Genomic DNA, 22551 nt, shown 5'->3' with positions numbered 1-22551 from the left:
AGGTGACCTCGACAACAATAATCCTAAAGCGGAAAAGAAAAATTGTATCTCTGTCCCGAGATATTTGCAGTAGAAGTTGGCAATTTTCATGTGGTTGTAATGTTTTTGTGCACTGAAAAAGATGTTCTGTACAGTCGATAAGTGCTTAACGTGGGTACCTGTCTGCGAAGACCTACCCCACGGTGTCAAACACAGATCAATGTCCGTTGACCTTCGGCCCAACAACTTGGTACCAATCGGTGAGCTGGGTGTTCAAGTCCACCAGCCTTGGTTTGGCCGGGAAGGACTATCCACCCTCCCCTTCCATTTTCGGGTAATGGCACCCGGTTGCACGGCAACTCCACCGCGAGTTCCGTGCTTGTCTCAGTGTCCCTCTATCATTGATTTGATATCTCGATATCTGATTAGCAAGTTAATCAGATTGAGATATTGTGTTTTGTCGCAATTTAGGAATGTGACCAACCTTTCCTGTCCTGCATTGTTACAGCAATTTAAAACATTGTTGACGACGGAGCTGGTTTTGCTTAGATATGGTTTAAAGGCCGCACTACGTTGACAAACAGAGTGAGCTTGGCACCAATTATGCTCCGTCTTAAACTCCATCACAATTAAAATCAAGGGATGTGACCAACCTTTTCCACACACAGACCTGTGAGTACCGAGTGCCCGCCTCAGCAATGTCTCTCGACATCGCTTAAGACAACACTACGTTGACAAACATTTCGCGCCATATTGTGCTTCATTTTGGCTTCTATTTTTGCTACTATTACTTCACCCAATTTTCACTCAATTACGCAACAATTATGCTCCATTTTTCACTCCGATTACACTCCTACCACAATTAAAGGGATGTGTCCAACCTTTTCCGCTCACAGACCTTTAAGTACCGAGTACCTGCCCCAGCAACATCTTCGCATAGCAGCCGGCCACACTGCAGTGATTTGACAGCATCAAATCTTGCCACATTTTTGGATGCGGCCATCCATTATGCGAACGCCTCCTATTCGCAGCGCAGTCTAAAGTAGCTTCAAACATCTCAAAAAACGAAATGAGCACCGGCCCACTCGTACAATTATCGATTGTTTTCGGCTAACGATAGACATGCGTTTCTTCACCATCTTTCACCATCTTTCTCCGGTTGCCACAATTAGGGGATGTGACCAACTCTTTCTACTGCCCCACAGGGTTAGTTTCTCAATGAAATTGGGTATGCTGTGACAAGCAAGAGACCAAATTCCCTTGGGTCATGCGCCTCCAAGAGAAAACAAGTCTACTCAGAGCGTGTCATAAAGTGAACTCTTATTTGAAACCACAGCCACCGCGATGCTCCCACAAGGGGGCCATCCCAGGATAGGAGGTGAGGCCTGAGTACAAAGCATCGTTCGATGCAGTACATCAGGTCACACTGGCTTCTCCTGCTCCCGCGGTAGCAGTTTTTATAAAGACCATGCGTAGGGTCCCACAGGGTGATACCCGCGTCCACCCTGCTACCTTTCGAGTGAAATCACCTTACTCATGGATTGGGTACCCATGGTATTATGGTTGCCTTTTATGACCGGTATACCTACCGTGGGCATATTCTAACCCCTAACACACAGGGAGAAGATGTTCTGTACAAAGGGCTTTTGCAAGGAATTAATTTTGATCCCATCTCATTGGTGGATCGGCCAGGGAAATTTTTTATAAGCTCGCATGAAGGCCGCCAACGCAACCAAGGGCCATTTTTCGGTTTTTTGTCAATATCTTTTGAACGAGCTAAAATTTTTATTTCGGTCTTCGAATTATTTTTTTTCGATGTCAATACGCGTCTTTTGACACTTCTCTCGATATTTTTGGGCGCGTATTAAAAGTCTACCTTCTGTTCTATTAATTCCGTATGTTCGGAACATTCGTCTCCATTTAAGAATTTGGAGAATCGGTTTATATTTGGAATATTATGCATATTCGGAACTCGTGAGGTAGTATCAAATGTATTCCGAATATTCGAAATTAACGGTTTATCCGGAACGCTTCCATAAATACTTAACGAAAAAATGCTTTCCAAAATTTCAGAACAAAAAGGTGAATACTCCCTGTGTAGCAGGACCGCACAAAAGCTTAACTCCTCTGTCAAAGCCAAGGTAGGAACATAAAGTTATAAGACAATAATCCATTTACTTTATTTTTGTTTTTGTCAGTTCATTACGGCCGCTGAGTAGCGTATCACCCCATGTCGGCTGCCTGTTCAAAATCATGCTATCTCAAAATATTTTTCAAAAATTTCCCAATTCAGGATTTGTCACAAAACCGCCCTAATTAGAGTTACATTGAAGAATGGTTCAACTCAGAATGCTTTTCATTAACTCCTTCTTGTGATAAAATGCATTGAACTTATGCTCATGTAGGGAGTTTTGGAAACAAATTTTGAGATAGTGCACTTTTGAATAGAATTCTAATGTACGGCTTTCTTCAAATAATTTTGGAAAGAATGACAAAACCTACATAACTTTATCAATTCACGAAATATTTAGTAGAAAATGAATTATTTCCCCAAAAACTTTTGGCATTTGCAAATTTGTTATCACTACTAATATACTAACAAAGATATTTGTCTACTACAATTTCACTGAAAGGGATTGAATTATTCCCCTTTTTCCTTACTTCGTAAAAGCAACCCGTCCAGATTTTTCAATTTGGGAGTGTCAAAGATCTGTCATCGTTGAAGAACAAACCTCTAGTAATTGAATCATGGGATATGATAAACATTTTTTAATGCCGGCCTGTCATTTTTGTTCAGGATTTTGTGTTTGGGTCTTTGCCTTTCTGGAATAAATTTTGTAAATTTATCTGGTTCAGTACAATTGTGATAATTGTGGCACGCAAGCATATTTTAATATGATGTATATCCTCTTTGAATTTTTAACAGGATATTAGTATAATAACTTTAAAATTTGTTTCTCCTTTTCTTCTACAGCGTACTAGCCATCGCAGTGTGCGCGATACAATGCGCTACAATAAAATACCAAATAAAACGAGAAATTCACGAGGAGGCGGAACAGGTGGGCGTGGTAATGAAGCCGCATCTGCTAAGCTATTAAAAACAGATGCTGAATCGAATTTACCTGATAGCGCAGCATATGATGATGACGACGATGAAGACGACGATGATATCTATGATTACCATGCCGATGATTCTGCGGAAGTGGAGGTCAACATCGAATCACACTTGGACGCAGATGTGTATGGCAATGAAATGAATGATGCTGAGGTAGGCTTCAAATGTTCGACTACCACGAAAACAAATCCAGCAGCAAATTTAATAGCAATCAAGTCGACGCAAACTAAAAGACCAACAACAACAGCGGCAGCGAATAGCTCAGCCACGTTAGGTGATATTGATGACATTAAATACTATTGCCGTAGCACAAAATCTACGCAGCAACAACAACAATTTATTCAAAACTCATTAGCCAAAAATACTGCGTTTGCAACAGCAAAAGCAGTCAAAGCCAAGTCAAGTTCAACGCATACAAAGTCCATTGAAGAAATTAATGAGCTGCAACAAATTGGGCATCTAGCGTTACGCAGTACGTCCGACGGAAGCAGCAACAGCAATAATAACCTCACTAATACAAGTAGCCTCAAAGGAAATGTGCCACCAAGACTGCCGTTTGTCAAAAGTAACGAAATAACGCAACAACGAGCATTGGCAAGGAATGAAGTAAAATCCACGACGTCGCCAAACACATCAACGGCGTCGGGCAATCAAGTTTTTAACGGCGTCAACAAAAGGACATAGGAGGACTTGTCGTTATTAAATGTGTTTAACACAAAACTTGATAACAGATGATGATGATGATCATTAAAAACAAAAAGGAAGAAAGTAACAAAATACCTTTGTGATTGTGTACATATAAAGCGAATAAACAAAAAAACACAAAAAAAAGGAAACCAATTTGTAAAAATTAGTAGCTAAAAGCTTTTTATTAGTAAAAATAATGAGGGATTATAAAGTCAGTAAAATGAAAAATGTAAAACAAACCGAAAACGTAGGAAATTATTAAAGGAAAATTAATACCAATTTATAAAATGGAAAACTACTTAAATATATTAAAATGATGCAATGATGTGTCAACTAAATTTATAAAAATAAGTATAAAAGTACGTGAGTGCTTAGGTATTTAGCTAATAATAACAAATGAGATTTCATCAAAAATGGACGAAAGAACTGAAATTTTTTATACATATAAATCATCTATGTGAATTAAAAAATATTGCAAATTATTCAAATTATGCTCTGCGTGCGGAACGTACTTCTATTTTTTTTTTTTTTTAGCTCGCTTATTTTTATGTGTTTATGGGTATCTGTAGTAAAATTATTTAAATAAGACTTAGAAATATGAATATATATTTGTTTATTAAAACTTTTCCTTGTTGAAAGCAAGTAGATCCCGTGTTAAATTAGGGACAAACCAGAAGTTCTTCTTCAACTACCAAAGCATTTTGTTGAGATTTTTCGATTAACATCATCGAGATTGAACATTTACACAAAGAATAAAATAAATATTTACAGCAGTGAACAGAGTTCCTTAGCATTTTGTCAAGAAAGTCTATCTTTTTTGACATTCGCTTTAAAAAAAAAACAAAACTTCTATGAATTTTGTAATAATAACCAAAATAAAAGGCGATTTTATATATGGCAAGGCAAATTCAGTATCAAGTGCTGTTATCTAATCAGCTTATTGCTTATTCTTGATATTTTTACAAACAACGCCTTGGTACAACAATATGTCAATTTGTCGAAATCAATACAAATTTTCTTCTGATTTGGTATTCTTCTGCATGGCGAGTGGGAATGAATTCGCTTTTCCATCACCTTGTATGAAGACATTATATAGGAAAAAAAAAAACAAGGAGAAGCAAACAACTGACGGTATAATATATACTTGGTACTGAATTCTCCTTGCCAGATTAACAATGTTCACTCTTCTCTGTAAGAGTCCTTGCGTCAAATTAAACACAACTTTAACCAGTTGAATCAAATTTTCTTTGGAAATTTAAAAAGTTTGAAGTACAAGTAAACTAAAAATATTTTAAAGTACCACATAAACTAACAACGTGTATATTCATTCTTGGAGCGCAGAAAGAACATCCGCCTGCAATGAGCTCATCAAAGTATAAGGGCCAGTGTCGATGACCTCTCGCATGTTGCCATAGCGTGACCTTTCAGGGTTTTAATGCTATTGATTGGATGATATTTCTGCTATTTTTGCTCACTGAAAATTGCGCTATTCTATTGCAGTTTTTCACTATTCTGGTGGTATGATCAATAGTCAGGGCAAACAGTTTTGAGTCTGCGGATCTTAGTTGTCTCCTATTAACAGCATGCTAGAGACTATCGTGATGTCTTCTCATACGTTATTTCTTGAACCATTTGTAATTAGCTCTAAGTTGTACTTGTCGTTGTCTATCGGGATTCCAAGGAAACTACCAGTTTCAACGCGACTGGACCATAGATATGCTGCTGTTAGAGGCATAGGTTCCATACTAAATTACATTTCATGCGGGAACACATCGCATATCGCGGTTGATTCTGAACAAACAGGATTTAAACCTGTTACAGTATCCAGAAAGAAGTTGGGCCAAAATCACTCGTGTCTCTCTTGGTAGTCTGCTTTCTTCTTCTGCGAGAATTGGATAGTGATAGGTATTAGTTGTAGTAAAATTTTTATTAAGAAAACTCAAATTCTACTTTAAAATCGAGTTTCTATTTACCAATACCCATATTCGCATTATCTTACAAGTAATACCTAAAAATTAATCGAAACTTCATAAAAACGTATTATTATAAGAACGATGAACATATAAGATATAATACCTAAGTTTTTCTTTTTTACATGTATATATATGTGCACCTAAACTTTATATGAACTTCCTTGTACACTTATGAAATTGTTGTGAATAAAATTAGTACTAAAAATTGTGTATCTCCACTATTGTCCGCTTTCAATTTTAGTATGCGTTTTACATTATCACCGAAAAGGTTTATGGGTCCACTATTTCTTCATCACTACTGCTATGTGCGATTGTCGATGACCTTGTTTTTTTTTAGTCGCAAATGTAGATGTATATACATGTAAAAAAAGCACGACTAAACTTTGCCTAGTATAATTATTTTTTTTTTTATCTCTCTCTCTAAAACTTATGATTGTGCAAATTTTAATTTTTAAATTTTTTTCTTTACACTTGAAAACTAAATAGCTTCTAAGTACATACTAGGATATCTATGAAACTAATAAGTAAACGATATCAATTCTCAGCGTTTAAAGTTATAAACTATAAGATAAATATTATAATTGCATAAGGGCTATAATAATATTTACCTACCTTTTTGAGCGAGAAAACTTTCGTCGTTATAACTGCAATTTTACTATAATTTGCACACAACTAAAGAAAAATGATTTTAAAAAAATTTAGTTAAGAAATTTTTACAAAAATTGGTGTACTTTTACAGGTTTTTAAACTTTTTAATTTTTTTTTTATATATTTGCTGCTTTAATTATTAATTTCTTTTTAGCATACAAATTTATATTTAAGCTTGGTATATTCTATTTATATATATATAACAATATTTTTAAATTATATCTATTCAAACGCTATCTCTTTAGATTTTGCACACATACGTGTACATATATGTATTTTATTTATAAAGCAATAACTGTAGCCTACATTGAAAGCAAAAAAAATTCTGGTAAAATTCAGTTCAACCGATATATCTGTAAAGTTTTTGATTCTGAATTAACGGTCAGATTAACAAAAATAAAGTTCATCAAATGTAACCCACAGCTCTGTTAAAACAAAGATTTTGATAATGTTTTTTCCAGGCCTTAATCCCAGAATTTTCGGCGCGACAGGGGTAGCATGCTCATTCCTTGGTGGTCATCTAAATCTGTTGTGTTAACCAGCAATTATTTATCTCACTCTAAAAGCCCCTCATATAAGTTTTGTGATGCAGCATCGTGCCCTGACAGATGAGTAGCCGTCCTTTCTTTGCATAGAGACCGACAAACAGCTCATTACTAACGCCATCTGAAATGAAAAATTAGCCAACTTCAGACTTTTGTTGCAAGCAAAGCATAAGAAGAAGTGTTTAGCATGTGTTTTGGCTACGAAGTGTAATTAATTTTCCCATTCGTTGGTACTTTTCTAACATTTTTCACAACTATAAACCGCACTTAAACAAATGAATAGATGACAAAATGTGTTAGCAAAAACTTTTTCGCTTTGCGGAATTTTTATAACAGTGCCTCAAGAAATATGTTATGTGCATGAGCAAGCCGAAATAAGTTTTAATTGCTAAGTCTGCACCATAGCCATAAGAACAAAGTATTGAATGCTGTGAGCGTAAGTTTCTCTTTAAAATAAGCTGATACATTTGCAGAATATTGACAGTTGTTTGCTGTTGAAATGACCACTGAAATCAACTCTTTTAACAGCAAACCATTTGGATTGATTGAGGGTTTCTGACTCTTACAGATTATTGTTAACTTAAGGTCAATAGTTTTTCTCTGCTGAAATTATTTTACAAGTTTGTCCTCGCGAGAAAAATTCCGTTGAATCAACCAACAATTTTACTGAATAGCTGTTAATTTAAAAACAGAAAACCTGATTTTACTAGCTTCACTTCTTTCGGTTTTACTTTTTATTGATTTTATTATTTTAATTTTAAATCATTTTTTACCACATACACATAGCTATAATCGAATAGCCGTGCGAATATTCTTGTTCTGTGTAGTGGTAACGTAAACAAAATTTTAAAGGCAAATTTTTAATGAGATTTTTTTTTTTACTTCTTTGTTTATCCGTAATTCCACCCTGCTGATGAAAATATATTTATTTGCTTTTACCACAAAAAAATCAATGAAAATCAGTTTCAGGGAAGTTATAAAAAACAATTTCCATAATTCATTAACATTTGCCTGCGTTTTTATGTCAAACTTATCGTCTGCATAACTACCACGTATTTTTTATGCCTTATTCCTGGAAAAAAATTTAAAAAAAGCTGAAACTTGAATGAAATGCAAACTTATAATAGCAAATTATAATTTCTTTTATTTTAATTTCATTATGTAAATTTTAAGAATTTAAAACCAGGAACCCCCCACTGTTATAAGTACTAAAATTGAAGTTAACTCCAGCCTTTAGTTTTTTAAGGACGGAAAAAATATCCGCCCATATAACAGATAGTTATTTGTAATTTTTGTGTTTTGTTCTAAAACAATAATTTTTTTGCGTTTTGGCTTTAAAGTGATTGTATTTTTTGCATTTTGGTGAGAAAAGTATTTGATATTTTTAGAATAGATGGATTGGTACTAACCTTGACTCTATCTATAGCTTTGCTTGGAAGTTAGGTTAGGTTAGGTTAGGTGGTAGCTGCCCTGATAAGGATAGCTCACTTGGACAACACGAAGGTCCGTTGTGATACCACATGCACCAAAAATAACGGTGACTTGGATCTAGCTACTTAGAGAATCGTTGAGTAGCAATGATAAAGCTCCTAATGATACCGATCGCAACTTTGGATAAATCCTCGGGAGATCCAAGTGAGTCGCGACCGAAGTACTGTCGCCTAGTTCTGGCAAAAGCTGGGCAATCAAGCATAAAGGGATTTGGTGATTGCACCTCATCATCCTCCATACAGCTGCAGCAGGATTGAGTTTCCAGTATATTGAGACGTACCGCATGGATACCCATCGGACAGTGCCCTGTCAAAACCCCAATGACCATTGATAGGTGAGCCTTAGTGAACCCAATTATTTAAGCAGACCTGCTGCCATCCACTTTCGGCCAGAAAGATCTTGCTACCCTGCAAGACGTGGTGTCCACCCAACTTTTTCTGAGCTGACTCGAGGACCAGCTATGGAGGAGCAATCCACAGGTGGCCAGCGGAATCCCGAAATCCCTACAGCCATCTTCATACAGTTCACTTGTACCGATGCTGGCTAAGAGATCCGCTTGACAATTACCCGGGATATCACTATGGCCCGGGACCCAGATAATCTTAATTGTAAAATAATTCGATGCAATCGCTAGCGAGGTCAGGCACTTCCAGACCACCCTCGATCGCACTATAGTTGAGCTCAAGGCCTTGATAGCCGCTTGGCTATCAGCGTAGATGTTAAAATCCCTGACCATAGTAGCACTGGATAGCATTCCAATTGCTTGGAAGTAGTCGATAAAGCAATTTTTTGCGAGTTCTTTTTTAATTTCTCGCCCGTAGGTTGGTGATACTCCATGGACAAAATTTTCATATATACATGTAAGGATTAGTTGTGGAGTACTCATACACTCCTTAAATACTCCTTACCTTCTCCTTAAATCATCCTTCAAGAGTTTACGAGTACTTCATGCTTTATCCTCATTCATTTAACATAAAAAATTTTCTGCTCAAAATGTAAGAGTTGTATCAAATTATTGCGTTTTTCTATAAAACATATTTTCTGTAATGTTCCAGAATGGCAAATTTTTTCTCCTTTTTACTTCTCATTAAGATTTTAACATAGATTTCAGAATGTGAAACTTAATCCCACCCATATCTCAAAAAAGTTAAGGGTTCACTTATGGCGTTTTTGTTTGGATCTCCTCAAGTATGATACAATGAGAGTTGGTTATGGTTGTTCAATGACAAATTTCTAGTATTGGTTACAAAAACTTTTGAAGTGTCCCTACAGATTTCAAATCCAGATATTTAGAATAATCGCTTGGTAAAAAATTCGTTTTGGATTAGCCGTTCCTTAGTTATGTGGCCGGAACTAATTCTGTCTTTAAAAAATAAAAGTCCGGCTGAAACTTTTATTTTCGGACTTAAAAATAAAAGTCCGGATTTTACTTTAAAAGAACCAATCACAACATATTATATACACAAGCATCTCACACCCGAATATTCAAACGCACACACATAAAAGTTTACAAAAGAACAGGAATCATGCAAATGTTATGTAAATTATGTAAAAACAAATAGAGTAGAATGAAAATTAAATTTATATTATGTAAAATAGGTGATTATTATAATATAACACAAAAAAAAAAAAACGCAAGCGAAAGAAAAAACTTTTAGAAATAAATAGTTTAAATAAATAAAAATAAAGATCTAAATTAAAACTATAACTTATCATAATTGCCGTAGTTAGCGTAAAAATAAATAAATTATCAACTAATTAATAACTAAATTTTACGTAACGAATATACACGCATATACATACATATATACTTATTATAAATAAATATTTAAAATATAATAGCTTTAGTTCTAATGAAAAAAAGCGAAAAAGAAAGTATGTATGCAAATCCATAAATGTTGTAAATTTAATGTAAATAAATGGTAAATGTTAAAATAAAATTTAAATAAAACTCGTTAGCCAACTTTTTTTCGTCATAGAAAATCTGGATTTCTCTAAAGCCTTAGTAAGCATTTTTGAGGTTTGTATGTTGTGGTGCATGATGGAATAACCAGGTCATGGTTCAGCTATCTCATCTGTACAGCAACAAAATATGTCTGTTCAAATTGTCGAAATCTGTGTATTGGTATGAGGCGAATGTAATAGAAACGTCAATTGTTGTGTCAAGCATTGCAAAATTGTAGTCAACAAACATGCATTTATGCTAAAGTTTAGTTAATATTATAAAATAAATAAATGTAAGGCGCGATAACCTCCGAAGAGATATAAGGCCGAGCTTCTCTTCCAATTTGCGTCGTGCTCCTATTGATTTTCCCTACAAATCGGCCGGACGGGACCTACATGTTTTATGCCGACTCCGAACGGCATCTGCAAGGCAGATGAGTTTTCACTGAGAGCTTTTCATGGCAGAAATACACCCGGAGCGCTTGCCAAACACTGCCGAGGGGCGACCCCGCTTAGAAAAATTTTCTTCTAATTGAAAAACCTTATTTCTAAAATTTTGATGTTGCTTTGCCCGAGGTGTGAACCCAGGGCATACGGTGTGGTAGGCGGAGCACGCTACCATCTCCCACGGTAGCCACCAGTTTAGTTAATATTAGAAACATTAAAATTGATGTGCAACTTATTTGTTAATGAGAAACCATCACCATGCCATTAAATAAAAAAAAACCCTGAGTGCATCCACAAACGTTTTGGGATAAAAAATTACCACCAAAGACGTGGTAAGGCGGTAGATGGACGTTTAGTTTTATTTTTATTTTATTTTTCCGATGGCGGCCAATGGAATGTGTAAGTTAATTTAAGAACCAAACTTGGCGTAAAGCTAAATAAATGCTTTCCAGGGACTATAGTTTTGAGGGGAGCATTCTCAAGAATGCCATATTAAAAACCAAGCTTCGAGAATACGAGAAAAATCGCCCACCGAGGATGAAGTTTCACATAAGATTGAATAAATGATGGGAAGTATTTATAAGATAGCTGGAGTCTGTTTGAGTATTCCATCTGACCGTTCTACCAGTGAGTATTATGATAAAAAAAAAGCATATCAATCGATTGGGCCAATGACACCATCCGACTATATAATAATCAACGCGTCGAGAAATTATTACAGCCTGTATCAGCAAGTTCAAAAGCTGGTGAAGCCGTTTGGTGTGGTTTTGAAGTTAGGAAACCCTTTGCATTAAAGCATGGCTTTTGAAGATTTCAATGTTCACGTAAGTATTCGATGTTGATATTCAAACACCTTTATCGAAAGCGGATAGACTTATATTTGGAGAACCAGCAATGACACACGCTATATTATCCAATGCTGTGTCGGTTGATGAAAATCGTGATTTGAAAAAACTGCGCGTAGAACATTAATGGGGCGAAGATCGTGGTGAAAAATATGCAAACATTATACATACATACATATATATTAAATAGTTTGTGTACGATTTTCAAGTTACGCGAAATAAATTACTGCAATTCTATTATATGCTATAAATGTTTATTCACCTAGAGGGCATCTTTATTGGATAATTCTATCGACATCATGAAAGATTTGTTGATAATTTATTGAGGATTGCACTGCGACCGTTGGTCTATTATCCCCCTGAACCCTAGCAGTTCTCTTGGCTTTAGATATTGAACGAGGGAATGCTCTGACCACGGTAAGCCCATAAACTTAGTCCTGATTCTTGAGATCATGGACATGTTTCTGTTTTTATATTACAATTTTTAATTTGTAAATATATTACATTTGAAAATGAATTTATTTAATTTTTATTTTTTGTTTTTGTAACCTTTGTTAACGTTTTGCATTCTCTATTCCCTTTTGACAATCCCATCGACCATGCAATGAAAATAATAAAATCAGCTGATGAGATGAGCCAACCATATAATTGAGCCATGAACCAGGCGAAGTAAGCCGTCAATTGCCTTGCTCTAAATTCTTCTTGTTCTGTCAATCGGCTATGTGAAAAATGTTCACCAATATTGTTCCTGAAAAAGTGTTGTTTTTTGCGATTTTTAGGACTAAAATATGCTACTTTTAGCACTTTTTTTACATACACTATTAGCTGGATATCGATGAACCTACCAGGATTGAATTACATAGATTCATCATATGGGTATCTTTGGTGCTGGCTTCCATAATTAAGGCCGTGCTAACCATATTGTGATGTTTCCATTATATATGTATGTATATTAGATTGGGTCGATTTATTAACCGATATCGCGCCATCGATTTTTCGATAGGATTTGGGCTCAGGAAAAAAAGGTTCCACTACGCATACCCAAAAAAATAAAATCCGAGCCTGTGAAATTTCATCGATTTTTTATGCATTTTTCTCATTTTCAAGGCTTCAAATCATTTTTTGTGTATTTTTTTCGTGACCCAGATAATCTTAATTGTAAAATAATTCGATGCAATCGCAAGCGAGGTCAGGCACTCCCATACCACCCTCGATCGCACTATAGTTGAGCTCAAGGCCTTGCGACTTCTTTTTTAATTTCTCGCCCGTAGGTTGGTGATCCTGGCCATGGACAAAATTTTCATATATACATGTAAGGATTAGTTGTGGAGTACTCGTACACTCCTTAAATACTCCTTATCTTCTCCTTAAATCATCCTTCAAGAGTTTACGAGTACTTCATGCCTTATCCTCATTCATTTAACATAAAAAATTTTCTGCTCAAAATGTAAGAGTTGTATGAAATTATTGCGTTTTTCTATAAAACATATTTGCTGGAATTTTCAAGAATGGCAAATTTTTCTCTTTTTTACATCTCATTAAGATTTTAACATAGATTTCAGAATGTGAAACTTAATCCCAACCATATCTCAAAAAAGTTAAGGGTGCACTTATGGCGTTTTTATTTGGATCTCATCAAGTATGATGCAATGAGAGTTGGTTATGATTGTTCAATGACAAATTTCAAGTATTGGTTACAAAAACTTTTGAAGTGTCCCTACAGATTTCAAATGCGGATATTTAGAATAATCGCTTGGTAAAAAATTCGTTTTGGATTAGCCGTTCCTTAGTTATGTGGCCGGAACTTCATTACGTCCTTAAAAAATAAAAGTCCGGCTGAAACTTTTATTTTCGGACTTAAAAATAAAAGTCCGGATTTTACTTTAAAAAGAACCTATCACAACATATTATATACACAAGCATCTCACACCTGAATATTCACACGCACACACCTAAAAGTTTACAAAAGAACAGGAATCATGCAAATGTTATGTAAATTATGTAAAAACAAACAGAGTAGAATGAAAATTAAATTTATATTATGTAGAATAGGTGATTATTATAATATAACAAAAAAAAAAAAAAAAGCAAGAGAAAGAAAAAACTTTTAGAAATAAATAGTTTAAATAAATAAAAATAAAGATCTAAATTAAAACTATAACTTATCATAATTGCCGTAGTTGGCGTAAAAATAAATAAATTATCAACTAATTAATCACTAAATTTTACGTAACGAATATACACGCATATATATACTTATTATAAATAAATATTTAAAATATAATAGCTTTAGTTCTAATGAAAAAAAGCGAAAGAGAAAGTATGTATGCAAATCCATAAATGTTGTAAATTTAATGTAAATAAATGGTAAATGTTAAAATAAAATTTAAATAAAACTCGTTAGACAACTTTTTTTCGTCATAGAAAATCTGGATTTCTCTAAAGCCTTAGTAAGCATTTTTGAGGTTTGTATGTTGTGGTGCATAATGGAATAACCAGGCCATGGTTCAACTATATGGTTGGCTCATCTGTAAAACAACAAAATATGTCTGTTCAAATTGTCAAAATCTGTGTATTGGTATGAGGCGAATGTAATAGAAACGTCAATTGTTGTGTCAGGCATTGCAACATTGTAGTCAACAAACATGAATTTATACTAAGGTTTATTTATTACTAGAAACATTAAGATTGATGTGCAACTTATTTGCTAATGAAAAACCATCACCATGCCATTAAATAAAAAAAAACCCTGAGTGCATCCACAAGCGTTTTGGGATAAAAAATTACCACCAAAGACGTGGTAAGGCGGTAGATGGACGTTTAGTTTTATTTTTATTTTATTTTTCCGATGGCGGCCAATGGAATGTGTAAGTTAATTTAAGAACCAAACTTGGTGTAAAGCTAAATAAATGCTTTCCAGAGACTATAGTTTTGAGGGGAGCATTCTCAAGAATGCCATATTAAAAACCAAGCTTCGAGAATACGAGAAAAATCGCCCACCGAGGATGAAGTTTCACATAAGATTGAATAAATGATGGGAAGTATTTATAAGATAGCTGGTGTCTGTTTGAGTATTCCATCTGACCGTTCTACCAGTAAGTATTATGATAAAAAAAAGCTTATCAATCGATTGGGCCAATGACACCATCCGACTATATAATAATCAACGCGTCGAGAAATTATTATAGCCTGTATCAGCAAGTTCAAAAGCTGGTGAAGCCGTTTGGTGTGGTTTTGAAGTTAGCAAACCCTTTGCGTTAAAGCATGGCTTTTGAAGATTTCAATTTTCACGTAAGTATTCGATGTTGATATTCAAACACCTTTATCGAAAGCGGATAGACTTATATTTGGAGAACCAGCAATGACACACGCTATATTATCCAATGCTGTGTCGGTTGATGAAAATCGTGATTTGAAAAAACTGCGCGTAGAAAATTAATGGGGCGAAGATCGTGGTGAAAAATATGCAAACATTATACATACATACATATATATTAAATAGTTTGTGTACGATTTTCAAGTTATGCGAAATAAATTACTGCAATTCTATTATATGCTATAAATGTTTATTCACCTAGAGGGCATCTTTATTGGATAATTCTATCGACATCATGAAAGATATGTTGATAATTTATTGAGGATTGCACCAACGGTCGCAGGTCTATTATCCCCCTGAACCCTAGCAGTTCTCCTGGCTTAAGGTATTGAACGAGGCAATGCTCTGACCACGGTAAGCCCATAAACTTAGCCCTGATTCTTGAGATCATGGACATGTTTCTTTTTTTATATTACAATTTTTAATTTGTAAATATATTACATTTGAAAATGAATTTATTTAATTTTTAATTTTTGTTTTTGTAACCTTTGTTAACGTTTTGCATTTTCTATTCCATTTTGACAATCCCATCGACCATGCAATGAAAATAATAAAATCAGCTGATGAGATGAGCCAACCATATAATTGAGCCATGAACCAGGCGAAGTAAGCCGTCAATTGCCTTGCTCTAAATTCTTCTTGTTCTGTCAATCGGCTATGTGAAAAATGTTCACCAATATTGTTCCTGAAAAAGTGTTGTTTTTTGCGATTTTTAGGACTAAAATATGCTACTTTTAGCACTTTTTTTACATACACTATTAGCTGGATATCGATGAACCTACCAGGATTGAATTACATAGATTCATCATATGGGTATCTTTGGTGCTGGCTTCCATAATTAAGGCCGTGCTAACCATATTGTGATGTTTCCATTATATATGTATGTATATTAGACTGGGTCGATTTATTAACCCATATCGCGCCATCGATTTTTCGATAGGATTTGGGCTCAGGAAAAAACGCATACCCAAAAAAATAATTTTCGAGCCTGCGAAATTTCATCGATTTTTTATGCATTTTTTCTCATTTTCAAGGCTTCAAATCATTTTTTTTGTATTTTTTTTCGTGTCAATTGGCAAATTCGAAATTGGTAAATGCAGTTTTTTGAAAAAAAAAAAATCTTTTATGGAGATTTAGCAGAATTTTGGTCGAAAAATCGACTTTTTTCGTAAGCTCGAAAATTTTTTTTTGAGTGTGCGTAGTGGAACTTTTTTTTGTCTGAGCCCAAATCCTATCGCAAAATCGATCGCGCGATATAGGTTAACTTTCGTCCATACAAATCCACCCAACCCAATGTATATTTCATTTGTTCCCAAAAAAATTTATACAGGTCTTTGTTAAAATAAACTATTTGTATTCACGTCATATCCAACCAAGGATTTGTCTTTGTTATTCCTACAACAGGACCATCAAAATTTTTAGTATATACCTTATTTATGTAAAAACTTTACTGTTTGGTATTCTAAATATACAAAAAATTTAACTCATTGTAAAAATCAGACCACTAAGAGGAGAGAAATGTTACAGTTATGGATTGTAATTTAGAACACATTAATCCGGCTCGCTTCGGACCATCATCTTCTAGTGCTAGGCCGAATACCGCGGGGCTAGGTTATCCCCTGACGCATTTTGGTAAATAATCAGCCCAATCACGCAATCCATCATAGACTGCTTTTTCGGGAAAGTTACGAAATTGCTATCATGCAATTCGACCGTGTTTCCGAACGTCTCCGAAAGTAATAAGTAAATTCGAAATTCGTACAGTGGCTTCACTGTATTCACTCGGAACGTAAATTTTTGACGTTTATTTGCAATTTTCGACGACAAGTTCTTGCCATCGCAGAAAATTTACGAAACGCGAAAAATATTTAAAACGAACAGCCCACTCACGCAATCCGTCGTAGCAATGTTACGAATTCGAATATTACGAATCCCGAAAAAACAGTCTACGATGGATTGCGATGGGGGGTGAATAACTTTCTAACATTAGTAATACTTCGTGAATTTAACTGTCAAGATATTTTGGGGGATCTTTTGACCAATTTTTTATAATACATTATGTTTACTTCCGACTCTTAATGACAAATCAACAGAGCAGATGGACATTTCAATGGATTTTTAGGAATGGAAACACGTTTAAGAGTATAACGATCACTTACAATTGTTACTGTAAAACTTCATCTATCGAAACCGAAACAATTTTAAATGCCGCAAAAGGCAGTCAAGTTCAACTAAATAACTGGCATACATACGAACTATGTATGTACATATGGATAACATATCTCCCTTTTATGTCCGGGTTTTCAAAATTTTTAACTTCAGTTGAAGCTGAGGTCAGTCTACTTTGGCCGCATCCATTGAATTTTATTGCTCATCACAGTTTTAGTGGAAAATTTTAATTTTTAATTTTTTTTCGATCCTAAAAGTAATGTAAACTCGCACTGGTCCTTTGTATCCCCTTTTTCATTGGCGTTAGGTTACACAGATATGCTGAAACAAAAAACAGTTCCTGTAATGGTTTTCGTAGCAAGGTATTTATTTTTCTACTCCTATTTTTTGGAAGCGGGTAAAAGTTTTACGCTCTTCTAGCCGTAGGAAACACATCCTTACCGTTTCAGATAGCGTACATCTTCTGTCGTTTCTTATTTACTTCACCTGGTGATTCCACCATGGGTGGGGTGTTATAAAGACAATATTAGTAATAGAGAGTATTATGAAAATATTTGAAACTGATCTTTGCAATGTTGGTACCGAACAAACAAAAAACCAATTTAGAACATTTACTGACCCAAAAATAATATTTTTATGAATCTCCAATTCCAAAAGTCATTTACACCCAGCGTATACTTGTACATAATTTAATTGTGTACCGGTTTTACGTAATGACATAAAGGAATCGAGATAGATATACACTTCCTTTTATCAATATTATCAGCATCGAAAAAATTTTGATTTAGCCATGTGCGCTCATACGCCCGTCTGCCCCTCCATTAACAAGATAACTTCAGCAAAAATTGAGATATTTTTTCGAAATTTGGTACACTGGCTTACCACAATAGATTGGTTTAGAAAATGGGCGAAATGGAACTATAACTACGCTCACTTTTACGATATCGGAAATTTAAAAAAATGGAAAAAAGATAGTTAATTCATTATCAAAAGCGAATAACTCGATAAAAGTAGAAATGTGGGTCGTTCTTATGACGACGTATAGAAATTTTAAAAATTTTGGAAAACAGGACGTGGCACCGCAAATTAAGCAAATAAGTTTTGAAAAATGGAAAAAATACCATAATGTTTCACTAAATACCGATAAGTTAATGAGAGTTATGCCCAGTTTTACAATGCGAGTTTGAATTCAAGTTCAAATTGACTAGAGTTTTACCCTGTAACTTCAACCACTTAAGCTGAGATAAGCAGCAAAATTGTATGTTGTCGAACAAAAGGGCAAGGTTAAAATTTGTTCAACTTTAACTGGAGTTCAAACTCGCACTGAAATATCGGGCATTAAGTGACTTGCTTTTATGACAAAACATAGAAATGAGGTAATGTTTTCGCAAATGGGCATGGCACCGCCTACATTAAAAAAAAGTACTAAATGCTCTACAAACCGTAAAACAAAGTGAATTCGAGAAATTGTTGCAATTTGGAATTATGATGGTGATTGGTTTACTATTTCTAAAAAACATAGTTGGGTATGAGGCACCAAATTTTAATTTTACTATATTTTTATCAGTATTACGCTATATTGGCAAAAATTTCAGTGGGCACTACTTTTTTACCAGCATAGTGATAGTGCTGCCTTTCTCCGCTACGACTTAAAACATTTGTTGCAGTCATTTTATTTTCGCTACCACTCAGCAGAGTGGAACAAAAATAAAACAAAATTATTGGAAGTTTTCTATGATCCACTCACATGAGTGAAGAAAAATGTTTTTGCGCTATTAGCTGTAAATATTTTTACTACCAGCTTTTACATTTTAGTAAAACATTCTATATCTTAAATACCGCTTTTAACTAATTGAGTCTAAATTTTGGAGTGTTTCTATGACAGTAGCAGTTTTATAACTTCTTACCGAGCTTTTATATCAATTAAAATTTGCGATATTTGCTTTAAATGTATCCTTAAAACTGCCTATTTCATAGTAAACAGTTGCTGCAAACCTGATGACTGTAAGCTCATGGTGGATATTCTAGGTGAACGCAGCTTATTGGCGTCACATGCTTTTAAATTTGTCAATGTAGCAGATGTAGGAACTTCGGGTTGTGGGAGAAACGATCGAGCACGTTTTGTGCTAGTTACCTGTGCTTGCCCGGCTAATGCGCCAACCATTGGAAGTTATAGAGTTATGAGATATAAAAGCAGCCAGTGGCATACATCCTTGAAAGCTTCGAGTATTTGCCAAGATGACGGAGTTATTTTGTAACGTAGGTCCTGGTTTTTGTTATGGTCTTTCAGTTTGGTCATTAAATAAACTCCTGGTAACACTACGGACTCATTCAGTATTTGTGAAATCCTCATGAACCGGCTAATTTAATCTAACCTAATAGATAAGCAATTGGTAACAACTCTTTGCTTAAAATCATTATTTTTATAATCAGTTGAGCAGAGCTCACTTGGTGTAACAAAATAAAAAAGAAAAGAAAATTTCAAAATGTGAGTGGCTCCGCCCCTTTTCATTTAATTTGTCTCCTTTTCATTTAATTTGTCTAGGATACTTTTAATGCCATATGTCGAACAAAAATTTACCAATCCTTGTGAAATTTGGTGGGGGCTTAGATTCTAGGACGATAACTGTTTTCTGTGAAAAAGGCCGGAATCGGTTGAAGCCACGTCCAGTTTTTATACACAGTCGACCGTGTGTCCGTCCGCTCGGCCGTTAACACGATAACTTGAGCAAAAATCGATATATGTTTACTAAACTCAGTCCACGTACTTATCTGAGCACACTTTGTATTGGTATACAAAATGGCCAAAATCCGACTATGACCACGCCCACTTTTTCTATTTCGAAAAATACGAAAAATGCCATAATTCTATACCAAATACAAAAAAAGGGATGAAGCATGGTAATTGGATTGGTTTATTGACGCAAAATATAACTTTAGAAAAAAACTTTTTAAAATGGGTGTGACACCTACTATATTAAGTAGAAGAATGAAAAGTTCTGCAGCGCGAAATCAAAAGCCCTTGGAATCATGGCAGGAATACTGTTCGAGGGTTATATATATAAACCTTTATGGCGATATCAAGAAAAGACGTCCACCCATAGAACTAAGGCCCACTCCCTTTTAAAATACTCATTGACACCTTTCGTTTGATACTCATATCGTACAAACGCATTCTAGAGTCACCCCTGGTCCACCTTTATGGCGATATTTCCAAAAGACGTCCAACTATTGAACCAAGGCCCACTCTCTTCTAAAATACTCATTAACGCCTTTCATTTGATACTCATATCGTACAAAAAAATTCTAGAGTCACCCCTGGTCCACCTTTATGGCGCTATCTCGAAAAGGCGTCTACTATAAAACTAAGGCCCACTCCCTTTTAAAATACTCATTAACACCTTTCATTTGATACCCATATCGTACAAACAAATTCTAGAGTCACCCCTGGTCCACCTTTATGGCGATCTCTCGAAAAGGCGTCCACCTATAGAAATAAGCCCACGCCTTTTAAATTCTCATTAACATCTTTCATTTGATACCAATATCTGCATACAAATTCTAAAGTCAGCCCTGGTCCACCCTTATGGCGATATCCCTAAATGGCGTCCACCTATAGAACTATGGCCCACTCCCTCTTAAAATACTCCTTAATACCTTCCATTTGATACACATGAAATATAAACACATTCCAGGGTTACCCTAGGTTCATTTTCCTACATGGTGATTTTCCTTTATTTTGTCTCCATAGCTCTCAGCTGAGTACGTAATGTTCGGTTATACCCGAACTTAGCCTTCCTTACTTGTTTAATTCTGCTTTATTTTAGTTTGTTTTATTTTATGTTATTTTATTTTATTTTATTTTATTTTATTTTATTTTATCTATTTCACTTTTTAGTCTTTCATTTTTATTTTTATACTCAGCTGAGCAGAGGTCACAGAGTATATTAATTTTGTTCGCACAAAGGTACCCCGTAACGGCATAAGCTAATCTCGATAGATATAGACTTTTATATATCAAAATGATCTGGCCGAAAAAATTAATTCATTTAGCCATGTTCGTCCGTCCGTGCGTCTGCCCGTAAACCCAGTCACTTGAACAAATTTTGAGGTATCTTAATGAAATTTGGTATGTAAGTTACTGGGCACTCATTTCAGATCGGACTATAACCACGCCCACTTTGTCGATATCGAAGATTTTGAAAAACCGAAAAAGTGCGATAATTCATTACCAAAGACGGATAAAGCAATGAAACTTGTTAGGTGGGTTGACCTTATGACGCAGAAGATAAAATTAGTAAAATTTTTGAAAATGGGCGTGACACCGCCCACTTTTAAAAGAAGGTAATTTAAAAGTTTTGCAAGCTGTAATTTGGCAGCTGAGTATGTAATGTTCGGTTAAACCCGAACTTAGCCTTCCTTACTTGTTTTCATTTCCTTTTATTAATTTCGTTTTGTCTTTTGCTTTTATTACAACCAACAAAATCTTAGAAAGAAAAAAATCCCAACTTGACCCTGAAAGCCGAACCACTGTCTTCGTTTTTGTAAACACTTAGTGTACTAGTAATAAAAGTCTCTCATTTTTCCTGTTTGCTATTATATCTCTCACCCTATGTTTCCAGTAATATAGCAGAGTGTATACATCTGTTCATACACTTATGCATAAAAATTGTGTAAATGAAATCTACATTTTCACAGACGCCTCTAAGCTGAAAAATAGAGCTTGCAGTGGAATGTTCTCAAAAAAGCTCAATGTAAATAAGAGCCTACACTTACCAGACCACTGCAGTGTTTTCAAGCAGAACTTATAGCTATCTGGGAAGCTGCTCCATTTTTTCCGACAGCCAAACTGCCATTAAATTCCTACAATGTAGTGATACAGCGTCACTAGTAGCGCGTAAGCGCAGGGAAGCTCCAAACCAGCTAGCTGATAAGTGCATCCTGAGCGTAGTATGTGTCCCAGGTTACAGTTACATCTCTTGAAATTGCGCTGCTGATGAGCTAGGGAAAGCCACACGGAACAAGCTAACGCTGATGGGCCATGGAATCAACATGTAGGGGAGGCTCAAGCTTGACGAAAAGAGATCGCAGTCGCTCATACTTCTGAGTCGTCTCTCTATTCCCCCATTAGCGGGTATTTTTATGGGCGCCCGTGGGACTCATATAGGCCTGCAAACAAATGACTTCTGTCCCAGCTGCAGGCACGATAAAGAGATAGAAAGCGTAGAGCATTATATATGCCATTGTTCCGCCCTGTTGAGGACCAGTTACCGATGGCTCTACAGACACTTCTTTGAGTGCATTGCGGAGCTAGAATCCGCAAATATTAACG

At 35.2% G+C, this 22551-nt stretch overlaps 1 protein-coding gene and 2 pseudogenes across 4 annotated transcripts in view; all 3 read left to right on the top strand.

Annotated features, from left to right (window-relative positions):
- The window catches only part of Fur2 (furin-like protease 2), an 899016-nt gene extending 888620 nt beyond the window's left edge, over window positions 1-10396 (top strand). For all 4 annotated transcript variants that reach the window (XM_067783582.1, XM_067783583.1, XM_067783580.1 and 1 more), the window contains exon 17: window positions 2954-10396. In XM_067783582.1, coding sequence (XP_067639683.1) covers window positions 2954-3778 — 825 coding nt within the window. In that variant the 3' untranslated portion in view covers window positions 3779-10396. The remainder of the gene's footprint in view (window positions 1-2953) is intronic.
- LOC137248719 (bleomycin hydrolase-like) lies at window positions 8759-13905 on the top strand (annotated as a pseudogene).
- Window positions 13906-14254: 349 nt separating this feature from the next.
- Window positions 14255-15262, top strand: LOC137248717 (bleomycin hydrolase-like; annotated as a pseudogene).
- The last annotated feature ends 7289 nt before the right edge of the window (window positions 15263-22551 follow it).

This window comes from Eurosta solidaginis, chromosome 4, assembly GCF_040869045.1.
Source record: "Eurosta solidaginis isolate ZX-2024a chromosome 4, ASM4086904v1, whole genome shotgun sequence".
Lineage (NCBI taxonomy): Eukaryota > Metazoa > Arthropoda > Insecta > Diptera > Tephritidae > Eurosta > Eurosta solidaginis.
The sequence above is the reverse complement of the archived record's forward strand: the minus strand, read 5'-3'. Positions and strand labels throughout refer to the sequence as shown.